The sequence below is a fragment of the Salvia splendens genome, chromosome 15 (assembly GCF_004379255.2).
Source record: "Salvia splendens isolate huo1 chromosome 15, SspV2, whole genome shotgun sequence".
Taxonomy (NCBI): Eukaryota; Viridiplantae; Streptophyta; class Magnoliopsida; order Lamiales; family Lamiaceae; genus Salvia; species Salvia splendens.
This window is the reverse complement of record NC_056046.1, coordinates 1,025,515-1,037,885: the sequence shown is the minus strand read 5'-3', so window position 1 is coordinate 1,037,885 and position 12,371 is coordinate 1,025,515. Positions and strand designations below refer to the sequence as shown.

At 37.2% G+C, this 12,371-nt stretch overlaps 2 protein-coding genes across 2 annotated transcripts; both read right to left on the bottom strand.

The window, feature by feature from the left end:
• Positions 1-13: 13 nt before the first annotated feature.
• Positions 14-2,087, bottom strand: LOC121769429 (trimethyltridecatetraene synthase-like). The gene is made up of 3 exons (XM_042166229.1): positions 1,119-2,087; positions 627-875; positions 14-490 (listed from the first exon to the last, which is right to left on the bottom strand). The coding sequence occupies exons 1-3, from the start codon at positions 2,025-2,027 to the stop codon at positions 107-109; spliced, it is 1,542 nt and encodes a 513-aa protein (XP_042022163.1). The 5' UTR covers positions 2,028-2,087; the 3' UTR covers positions 14-106.
• Positions 2,088-5,842: 3,755 nt separating this feature from the next.
• Positions 5,843-10,171, bottom strand: LOC121768778 (linoleate 13S-lipoxygenase 3-1, chloroplastic-like). The gene is made up of 8 exons (XM_042165326.1): positions 9,647-10,171; positions 9,244-9,524; positions 8,545-8,782; positions 8,146-8,472; positions 7,660-7,853; positions 7,245-7,540; positions 6,882-7,148; positions 5,843-6,782 (listed from the first exon to the last, which is right to left on the bottom strand). The coding sequence occupies exons 1-8, from the start codon at positions 10,011-10,013 to the stop codon at positions 6,026-6,028; spliced, it is 2,727 nt and encodes a 908-aa protein (XP_042021260.1). The 5' UTR covers positions 10,014-10,171; the 3' UTR covers positions 5,843-6,025.
• Between the last annotated feature and the right edge of the window lie 2,200 nt (positions 10,172-12,371).

The window sequence follows — 12,371 nt, the reverse complement described above, 5'->3', positions numbered from 1 at the left end:
GTATAACATGTCATCATCAAAATTAACTGCAACATTTTATTAAAAAAACACATAATTAAAAACACAATTACATTGCCATAAAAGCTAGTAAAATTTAGGCATAAAATCACATAGACTTGTAGAGGTTAAGTGGAAGTCTAGGCTCAGCCACAGCAAGAAGAGGAAATTTTCTAGGACACGAAAGCCCGAAAATCTCTTCCATGTTCAGATCTTTGGGCGTCATTTTATCCGGCAAACTCCAATTGAACCCGTGCAGTAAATTCGCTAAGCTTGACTGGATCACCTTCAGACCCAACGCGTAGCCTGGGCACATTCTTCGGCCCGACCCGAATGGTAAGAGCTCGAAATCTTGTCCCTTCACATCAATATTCTTTCCTATGAATCTATCTGGATTGAATTCATTTGGGTTTTCCCATATGGAGGGATCTCTTTGAATTGTCCATGTATTCACAAGCACTTGTGTCCCCTTCTTGATGTCATATTCACCCACCTACAATTGTACATGTCATTACTAGTAAAACATTGACTTCTTTATATAAAAAAAATACTAATAAAAACACTAACCATGAGTATTATAACTAAATAGTAATGGTACATTTGATATTATTAATAAATAATTATAGTACCTTACAATCTTCTCTTGCAAGACGAGGCACCAACATTGGTGCCACAGGGTGCAACCTCATGGTTTCCTTCACAATCGCCTCCACATAAGGGAGACTAGGTATATCATTCTCCTTCACCCACCTATTTTTCCCTATAACACGATCGAGCTCCTCAGTCGCCTTCTTAAAAATCTCGGGCTTTTTCAACAATTCTGAGATCGCCCACTCCACGGTCACTGCCGAGCTCTCGGTCCCACCAGCTAACAAATCCTAAAACAATAGTATTAAAAAAAAGTGTTACTGTCACAACTTTATAAATAAATTGCTCAATCTATCCACGAGAAATAGACATTTTTTTTCTTCTACTTAAAAAGACTTTCCTTTTATCATGACTATGTTACCTATGATCTATTCTCCATCCACTTTACTAACATTATTGTTAAAATGCAACTCGTTCTTCACTAACAATACACAAAACTGGAAATATGTGAATACACAAGCGACAATGCATACCTGAGTAAACGCTTTGACCCCGTGCCTCTCGAGCTTCACCTCCAGTGTGGGATCCTCCGCGAGCTCGAGGAGCACGTCCACCATGTCCCGGCTCGTATACCCAGCCGTCTCCCGCCTCCTCGCCTCGTGCTCGTCGAGCACGTGCTCCAAGAACCGATCAAACTTCTTGCTCACCACCTTCATCCTCCTCACATACCCTTGCAAATCCAAGAAATTGATATACGGAATCAAATCCCCAATATTCAACACCCCATTCAACAAGAACAACTCATCCAACATCTTCTTAAACTCCTCCGGCGAAACCACGGCGTTCTCGCCGCCGTCCAAGTACCGCCGCCCCAAAACCATCCGGCTTATCACGTTCAAGCTCACCGTCGACAAAAAATCCTTGAGCAAAAAAGCCCGGCCCGAAAGCCCGAAAATTTCTCCGAGAAGCGAGCTCATCTCCTCGGCCCGAATGTACTCGTACGACTCGAGCCTTCGCGCGGAGAAGAGCTCCATGAGGCACATTTTTCGGGCCTGGCGCCAGTACGGGCCGTAGGGGGACCACGTGATGTCGGAGTAGTTGTAGGTGGTGTATTTCCCGGCCGAGGTTTTGGGCCGGGAGGCGAAGGTGAGGTCCATTGTCTTGAGGAAGATCTTCGCAGCCGCGACCGAGGAGCCGACGACGACGGGGGCCGAGCCGAATTTGAGGAGCATGATCGGGCCGTATTTTTGGGAGAGGTCGTGGAGGGAGTGGTGAGGGAGGGGCCCGATTAAGTTGAGATTGCCTATGATGGGCCATGGTTTCGGGCCGGGTGGGGGGTTTAGTTTTTTGTTGGTTTGGAGGGCTTTTTTTAGGAGGTGGAGTGTGAGTATGGTGAGAGTTAGGACTATTGAAATTGGAAGGATTTGAATTTGGATTTCCATTGTGTGAAATTTTTTGATGAGAGAGAGAGAAAGTTGGTTTGGGTGAGAGGGTGTGGAATATGGTGGTTTTATTTATAGGTGTTTGGTTTAGGTGGTGTTGTGTTCAATTAAATTGGAGCTTGGTTAGTTGACTTGGAATAGTGGTTATGGAGGGATGTTGCAAGAAAATTTGGGGGGTATTTTCTTTGAAAGTTGGGAGAGAGAGTATTTTTGTGAGTCTCGTTGTGCTAAAAACAAAAATTGATGTGGTTAATGAAAGAGCATGTAACATGTTGAGAAGCTTCGGGAGTTTGTATAGATATAGAGTATGTAATAACTTCAATAAAAAGTGATCAAAATTGATAGGATTTCATATACTAATATCTAGCTAGATTATAGATCCATAGTAATTAATTATTGATCCTAGCTAGTTAGGTTTGTGACATAAATATTACTCCGTCCCACAAAGATTGTCACACTTTGACCAGACACGAATTTTAAGAAATTTAATGAACAGTGAGTTGAAAAAGTTAGTGGAATATGAGTCATATTTTTATATATTAGTTTTGTAATAAAATATGAGTAGGAATGAGTTAGAGGAATATGAGGTGCACTACTAAAAATGGTAAAAAGTGAAATGAGATAAATTTTGTGAAACAGACGGAAATGGAAAAATGAGACAATCTTTGTGGTACGGTGGGAGTAGTATAACTCTCCGCATGGTACAACAATAAGTTAATAATTAACAAATTTTTATCCCAACAAATACTCAAGTCTACTTTGATTAATTGGATGTGATGGGCGTGAGGAAAGTAAGAAGTGATCACTGGCGTATTAAGTTTCGTGATTAATTGAATTGTTAATTAAGAATACTAATTGCACTAAAATGTTTTGTGATTAAGGGTTGAATTCTTAATTAAAATAGTAAAACTCCACTAGGAAGCCACCAAGAATAATCTTTAAAATTTCATGAATAGCTTGATGATTTTCATAAGCAATAATATCTAACTTTTTAGTCAACATAAAGAAAGTTGTGAAGGCTCAACGACTCTTTGACTGGCCTTTATGAAAACAAATCACCTAATCTTTTCTAGGCACTTTCATGGAGATTTCATTATTAAAGGTCGAAAAAAAATTCATACAAATATGGCCTATATACAAGTAATACTAGTATTTAATATTTAGAGATATGTTTAAAATTTGATTTTTAAATTTTTTTTTCATCGAACAATAACATTATAAGTTTAATAATTAAGAATATTAGTAATGTTCTATTTCATCCAATTTTTTTTTACTATTAGGTAAGTAATACATGCAAGGAAACGTCTCAATATAGCTGCAGAAATACTATACTACTACTAGTATTTAGTTAATTAATTCAGAAGGAAAACTCTGACTGAAAATCATCCCTTGCTGGTGGCGTTATCATGTACACCTATCTTTCTTAAAAATAAAAATTTATAAAATATTAGATGTAAAAATAAAAACAACTGTATAATTGTATTTTCGATTAGTTCGTGTAAAAATAATTAATGTTGCAAGGTAGTATTGTAGTGGACGAAACGGTGCATTCATATTGACAAAAAAAATATTGGTTGATATTTCTAAATTGTTAACAACAATGGGATCGGAGCTGGGAATACTTTGAGATGTGACCTTTGTTTTTTCTTAATTTATAAATTTGTTAATCTATCTCCACTGCTTTAAGAAGTTGTTAGAATTATTTAATCTTAGGTACCCACACAAGAGTTCATGAACACTTTGACCAACACACATTAATAAAAGAATTAAAAATACTAACATTCATGGTTAAGTTAAGAGAATTATCATAACTAATTTTGTATTAAAATATTGTTTTAAGTTAAAATCGGTTGAGTAATATTGTCATATGCATTATTTATATTTCCAACACACGTGAAAACTGAAACTGTACTGATATTTATTTTACCTTATAATGATAGTATATGTGTAATCAAAGAAGCTAGTAATAGAATCTCATTAATAATGATTGAATAAAGAGAATTACAATAATTAAATTATTACTCACTTCATTCTATTTTAAATGACACATTTCTCATTTTAGCATATCACACTTTAAATTCATTACTTAAAATAGAATCGTAATTCTCTCTAATTTATTCTTTCACTCATTTTATTCTTTTTCCAAATAACACATAAAATAATATTGCATAAAATCATTTCGAATAACAAATGCTTTATTTAAAATGAGGTCGAGGTATTATTTAAATTAAAATCAGTTAAATAAAATTATTGCACCTTTTGAAGAAAGTGTAATGTGAAACATCATAAAGTATAAAGTTCCTTGGATTAATGACATTACATAGATGATAGCATCTTGCCACGCGTTCACGTAATTTCAAATGAACATTACACATATGTTTTATACTCATAGTAGATGTTACACTTGAGGATTGACACAGGATTTTAGGAGGTGTTGTTTTGTGTGTTACGTGGAAAGGGAAAATAATATATTTATATTAACGAGAGAGAGAGAACTTTTTCCAAAAAATGAAATGTGACATCTTTTGTGGAACAAACTAAAAAGGAAAGTGTAACATTTATTATGGAACGGAGGGAGTACGGAGGGAGTACATAAAAAATAGTGAAAATTTGAAGAGCAGAAATAATCAATACATAAACAATTAAAATATTAATGCACTTTTATTATACATTTTTACTTTTATACTCTAATAAGTGTAAATATAAACATAATTATGTGACATGTAATTTTCAGAGAGCATAACATTAAAATTTTAAAAATTACGAATTTGATATATTCATATATAGACACGACTATAAAATGTAAAACTCCCACCTTATAAACTAATTATAAAAGACAAAGAAGAAAATAAAAAACTCTACCATAAATAGAAAAACAAAACAGAGATCATTAAAATGCCTATTTGTCACGTTCTCTTAATAATAAAATTGAATATATAATGGACCTTGATATTTTTAAAAAGGAGATGAGCCTAATCTATCATCATTGGAATTCAATATGTTTCTGAATTGCCATCTCACCCACTACTACTAGTACTTACAGGTCCATGTTCATTTTGGCCCCATTTCACAATTATTGATACTCATACTCATTATGTTTTTAAATACTCATCAACTTAAAAATACAGAAAATTTCCCATTTGGATTTGTATTGGTAAAATTATGCTTCCTTTGTCCCTAAAAAATAGACAATCAATATGAATTTTAATTCACAATTGATAAAGTAAGGAAGAGATAGAAAAAAAATTATTGGAATATTGCTAGTGTAGAATGAGACTCACCTCATTAAAGATAATAAAGTTTCCTTAAATAGAATTAATCTATTTTTACATGATATTTCAAAATGACAAATATAGTCTATTTTTAAGGGACGGATGAAGTACCATCTTATACAGGCAAGGGTTTAAGGACAAGCGCGGGATCCTCCATTGCCTGGGAGCGAGGCAAGCCACGGATTGGCCGATCGGGTACGCGGTACGCCATGTGGCAATGACCGTTTGAAAATTTTGAATTGTTTTTTCCATCTTCTTTCAATTTTAATTGTTTTTGTGATTTACTACTCCCTCCGTCTCTCAGTAGTAGAGATGTTTCTTTTCGACACGGAATTTAAGAAATTGTGTTAAAAATGAGTTAAGTGAAGGAATAATAAAGTAGGAAAGAAAAAATGTGGAGAGATGAAGAGAGAATAAAATAATAGATAGTAAAGTAAGAGAGAAGAAAACTTGGTGCTTTTATCAAAATAGGAAATGACTCAACTACAGTGGAACAATAAAAAAAGAATACGACTCATCTACAAAGGGACGGAGGGAGTATTATTTTTGTGGTCTAGACTAATATATGGCCTGCGGATGTTTTAATATTGAGTCGTCTAGCAATTACAAAAGGCTCATTTTGATAAATTACACATTTAAACCTAAGTTGAACTAGTGATCATTATAACATTATATTAGGTACAACACTTGCATACATACAAACCTAATTTAAGCATTATTGTCAACTTAAATGGACACACTATTAGGTACACCTCTACATGTCACACCCGGTTCCGAACTTGGCACAAGTAGCTCATACGGCAAGACTCCGGCGCCGCACCGGTTCCGGAGGCCAGGGTTCGAATTCCGCTTCTCGATTTCCTTCTCGATCCGCCCTATCTCGGCCGAGAACTCATAGAAGGCCTCGATAACCTCGGCATCACATGACCAGATGGACTGGTGCTGCCTCTCGCCGAGGTACTCCTCATCGGGCGAGTGAGTCGACAAAGTGTCGACCACCGCCATGAACTTCGTAGCTTGTAGCAAGCTAGGGAGCGCGCAAAAGAAGTACTTTTGCGGGTCCGAGAGGAAAACCGCGTACTCTGGGTCGTTCTCCTCGGGGATGAGCCGACGCATGAGCGGCGGCCGGTTCGGGACGTACCCGCCGTAAGGGTATTGGCCGAAATTTAGGGCAGCATGTTGGGCTGACGCGAGCCATATTAAGGTGGTGAGAATCGAAATCAAGTCCTCGGGATTGGCTAATGTGGGCCACCAGTCCTCGTGACGCAGATCGGCGTGGCCCACATTGATGGACTCGGCGTACCAAGCCTGCAGCTCCTTGTCGTTGCAGACTTGGGCTGAGTCCGGGTAATAATGGTTCACGTAATTTCGGACCCAATTCTCGATAGCGGCCCATATCATCAGCCCATCCGACGCATACGGATAGTCTTCGATGACCAGTTTAAGCCCATGCGGCTGTGTGGGGTCCGGCACGGCCATTCCTCTGAAATTTAATTGTAAGAAGCAAAATTAGATTTCAAGATTTGATTTTGATATAACAGTTGGCTTAGAAATTCAAATTGATATTGGGTAATAGTTATACCTTCTGATGAGATCTGCAGGGAGGCTTTCTTGATCGAAACGCCAGAAGCTCGAGTAGGCAGCCGCACTAATTTCCATACAGTAACGGCCGGGGGTGAAGCAAGACTCGATCACACCGTCCATGCTGAGCAAGCTCTGACGAGCCAGCCCGTTGATCTCCAACGTGTACCTCATGTGAGGATCCAAGAGCTTGAAAATCGGGTGCATCGCGCTCATCTGCCTGTGAGCTGCTAAGATGAATGACTCCAACGCTGCATGCGTTCGCAGCCTATAACCAAACAATAAGTCATCAGAAACAACACATCAAGATCGAGCTACGTTAAATAGCAGAAGATTTTTAACGGGAAGCGCACAATACGCGTACCAATGGTTGACAAGCTGATGAACTCCGGCATCATTAGAGCAAACATGGGATTTCGCCAGCTGCCACATCCAATAAGTGGTGGCGTCCACCGGCGGCGTGACAACGCGCTTTGGCCTCAGAGAGCTTGGTTCGAGGCTGAGCTCTATAGCTATGGGCTTGAGGGTTCCAGCATCTGTCAAGAAGAAAATAGTCCGTGTTGCATATGTTTTGCGGCCATCAAGGGCATTGATTTTGTCGATGAATGGCAAGTATATGTCGTGGTAATCAATGATAAAGAGCTTGCTCGCATCCAAAGCCTGTCAATGCCATTGCATTAAATAACCAGTAAACAACAAATCATCAACAGAAGGACAACTAGGCACGTCGAGTACATTAACAAGATATTCGTATTTTCACAGAGTAGCCGAGAAATTACCTCTTGTACGGTCATGCCATTCAACTGTCCAGCAATGTGTTCTTCTTTGAGAGCTGATTCTTGAGGTCCATAGATTTCCGGGTCGAGCTTACTCACCGGGGGATAGGATTGAAGCCTCTCGATGGTGACAGGGTTCACCCCGGCTATGGCTTGACGGGCAAACTCGTCATCTCTCAACCATGCATATTTGTCCTCTGAAAGTTACAGGCACCGTTCACATTAGCAATTCTGACATCTCAAGCACTACAAATTAGGTTATAATCGATCCAAACGAATGTCGGTATTAGCCTAGAGGACCACTAAGGGGACCTCCACTAGTGGAATGCGATTGCTTATACAAGCCAAGCAACATAATTTTCTTTATGTCTATATCATCAATCCATAATTTTAGCCGCGTGTTCTCCACCAAACAGTGGTTATTGCTATCATATGTGTACTACGAAAACGAAACACGTCAAATCAAGACAGGAAAGAAAAGATACTCACTTGATACAATCTTTGGAAGGTTATATTTGAGTAGACCACCTTCTTGAATCGTGCTGACAGCTTTAGGCAGTGGGATCTTGTTCATGATCTCATCGTGTAGACCGAGTTTGAGGAGAAGGCCTTCGCTGTACAAGCTGTCAATGTCCGAGAACCCCTTAAAATCCTTGTTATTCGCGGAGATGCTAGCCATCAATGATGGTATGAGGTTATGAAGGACAGCCTTCAGCCTCCCGGTTGTAAAGGCATGCATCTTCGACTCCTCAAATTGCTCGTCTCTAGGCACATACGTAGGCAGTGGCTTCTCTACTCTGCTCTCAGAGTTCATATCTGTTTTATTGACATACACGAATCAGAAAACGAACATATAGTGAAAACATATCGCTGAGATTGATCACTGACCAGTATCTGTGGGAGGGCGCCCTGTTCGGCAACGCCTAGGATACGGGATCTTCTCTCCGCCAAGAATCGGTCGAGCGAAATCAATCCCCTTGTCAGGATTGCCGAGATCATTGTACACATCAAAGTCATACACTCTATCAGACAGTTTTCTTTCACCTTGTCCATCACCTCTAAGTTCTCTCAGCTCCTTCTCTCTTAGAGCCTTTAATCCCTCTGGTGTTTCATGCGGCAAATATGGCTGTTGAAATCAAAACAACTCATTTTATTTAAAACTATGCAGAAAAATGGCTTCAAATACAAGACATCAATTACTAGATAATAAAAAAAAAAGCAAAAATCTTGAATCTCATCAAAATCAAGATTTGGATTTGCTGTTGGAAAGTCAAAACAACTCATTTGATTGCAGAAAGGGCTTAAAATACAAGAAATCAAATCCTATATAATCAGAACATAAAATCCATGAATCTCCTCAAAATCAAGATTTGGATTTGCTGTTGAAATCAAAACAACTCATTTTATTCAAAAAATACAAAAAAGGGCACAAAACCCAAGTGATCAAATGTATCTCCTCAAAAATCAAGATTTTGACTTCCTTCAACCATTGTATAACCAATTTTAACTCCTAAAAACAGAATCCAGCAGAAAAAAAAAACCACAAAATCAGGACAACTAAAATGAAGAAACTATTTATACTCCTACCTTATTAGTGAAGAAAATTCTTTTCCCAGAACGATCTTTCTTGGGCTGAACCCAAGAATTGCAGGGGAAATTAACAGGGCCACATGCAAATCCTTCAATCATAATACTCTCCAAAAAGAACTCCTTTTGGTGTTTATTGGCAACTGTAATTGCACCAGGAATCCCAAAATTTGAATCCACCTCAAACTCTGCTATGTAATTCACTTTCTCAGTTTTGAGGTTTGATTTCTTTGACCAGTCCTTCAACACAGCTTCTTTGCTCTTCTTTGGAGATTTTGTTTCTAACAAATATCACAAAAGGAAAAGTACTAAAATTAGTTAATAACTCACAGATGAATTCAAGCAAGTAGTAATTGAGGTATTTCATCAAACAAAATGTGTGGGTGAAAAATCAGTAACTTACTTGGATCAAAATCAGTGCTGATAAGCTCCAAAACAACATTTCTCCCAATCCTGTCAGTAAAAGCATCCAAATGTTTGACCAAAGTCTCCTTAAAATCCTCCTTATTCTTGTTCCTCACAGTCAAAACCGCCCTAACTTTGAATTTCACGGCCTTTTCCGGCACCACCTTCACCAAATCCAGATCCTCACTGATCGCCGCAACAGGGGTTGTACTCTTCCTTATCGCCACTTGTACCTTCCTCCCCTCCAAGGGCAGAAAAGACCGGTTCCGGTTCTGGCTCAAAAGCAGCCTCGTTGACGAAGCAGAAGCGAGAAACGGCGATTTCTCCATTAGAGACGAGCCCATTAGCTCTCTAGCTAGCGCCATGGCACAATCTGGTTGAAAATGTTGGAAAGGTTGAATCTTTAGATTAGTTTTAGTGACCCTTTTGTTGGAGGAGCAGAATTGGAGGTTTAATTAGCAGGAATTAATGGTGTTTTCTTAATCTCTCTTTCTAGATTTATGCTGCTTATATACAGTTATACAGATGGTGGAAATGATGTTGAAAGTGGAAAATCATATGATCACACCGTCCACACGTTTTTTAATTTTCTAATATATGACCACATGCAGAAAAGAAAGAAAAATCATTTTATTCGTTTTTATATTTAAGTTGTAATGAAATTTCAAAGAATTTTCGTCTTATATCAAACGTGGTGTTGGAAGTGAGTCTAGTTTTTTGTTGGGTGGGTAGACCGTTTTGTCCTCGTGTGTTGGATTAAATGGCGATTGTGCCCCTTATAAGAGTGTCCACAACGGGCAAAAGATGCCTTGGAAGCACCGGGTGGCGTGCCTCGTTATCGAAGGAAAATTTGGTGTGACGGTCGCTGCTGGCAATTGAAAATGAACGAAGAACCAACTTCGAAGGATTTAGGTAGAACTATCGTACGGTGAAGTCATTTGCAATTCTAGATACAAAATTTAATGGAGTTTTCGCCTTCCATGAGTAGGAGCGGACGCAGAAAATGTTGATAGTAAGGTTGCAAGTAGGAACTTGTTCTTCAATACTAGTGGCTTGGTAATGGCTTAACATGATTTTCCAAAATTTTTAAAAATTTAGAAGTAAAATATAATTAAAAAAAAGTATATTTGGGTAAGGGCTTAAGCCCAACCCCCTGAGTCTCTGACCATGTGTGTCAGCCCATGTCTATGAGCTAACGCGTGAGACCGGTTTTCCCCAATCTTATTTGAATCTGTCATTAATAAGTTTGACATCTTATTATGTGAGTATGTTGGCCTAGTGGTAAGTGGTTAATTCTTCATATCAGAATCTTTCGAGTCCACTATTACGCAACATGTAAATCTATATTCATTTATCAATAAAAAATGTTTAACAGAAATTAAAATTTTAGATTTTAGTGTAACTAACCAGTGGCTTAATAACGGAAATAATTTGACCTAAATATAACATTAACAAATAAAAATATTGTACCTTTTTAGTGTAGTGAGTTTGCAGCCTCAAAACAAAGGAAAAATAATTAGGTAGTGATTAATATCCTACATTAATTGCGAATAACAATGAACAGAGTTTTATGTGTTATGCACGCATATACACAAATACATATGTCATATTTTGGTATCCAATAACAAATAATTGTCCAAACTCAAACGTTCTTGAAATTCTATTATCGACTCTAATTAATTTCTATCTCTAGCTAGCTAGTACTAGTAGTACTTTAAGTACAAGTACTCCCTCCATCTCAATAAATATGCAACATTTGGTTTCTGGCACGATATTTTATGCAGTGTTGATTTGTGAGTTAATGAAGACAGAGTAAAGTAAGATAGAAGAAAAAGTAGAGATATTGTTGTTTCCATTTTAGGAAACGTTTCATTTTTATTGGGTCGACCCAAAAAGGAAAACGTTTAATTTCTAATGGGACAGAGGGAGTATAATTTATTTCATCATTAATGTAATTTTATTGTACTGATATCGTTCCTACTTTATTATAAAATTTTATATTTGATACATGTTTGACTAATTAATTTGTTTGTTAAATAGTACTAGTAGGGGTTTTACCTAAGTGGAGGTTGGAGCTTTACGATTATTTATGTGTATATAAAATGTACGGAGTACTAAAAAAATCAATTTGATTTCGTAATTTAGCATCTTTACATTGATGATTCTAGGGTTATGTGAAGTAATTTATTTCATAAACACATACATACCATAATAAATTAATTCATTAGTCAGAATTCATGGTGACCCGATCTACATATTTTCTCATTTAAAAATATATTACTCACGTTTTAAAATGTCTAATTTCTAACTTCTTGTCCATGTTGTTGGTGTCCAAAAAATAAATAAAAATACTATCATGCTACACTGATACAACAATATGTTGTCTAAAATAACTAATCTTCCAATAGTAGTACTGAAACTGAACTTTTTTTTATCACAGATCATACGCTCAAGATTATTTTTTATAATATCTTAAGACAAATATTAATGTTGCAATTCTTATATAAGCACTATTTATGAGCACCGCTCTAACATTACTAACGTTATTGTTTTTATTTGCAAAAAATGGGAATTATTAAGCCTTATCAATATTAATTACTACCTAATCCACGGGAATTATTTTTTCGCTTTTCATAGTTATTTTATCTTTGACTTGTCAAAAGGTTTTGTGAAGACTAGAAAAATCGAGACAGAGGATGGAAATTCTTTGTATTCCAACTTTT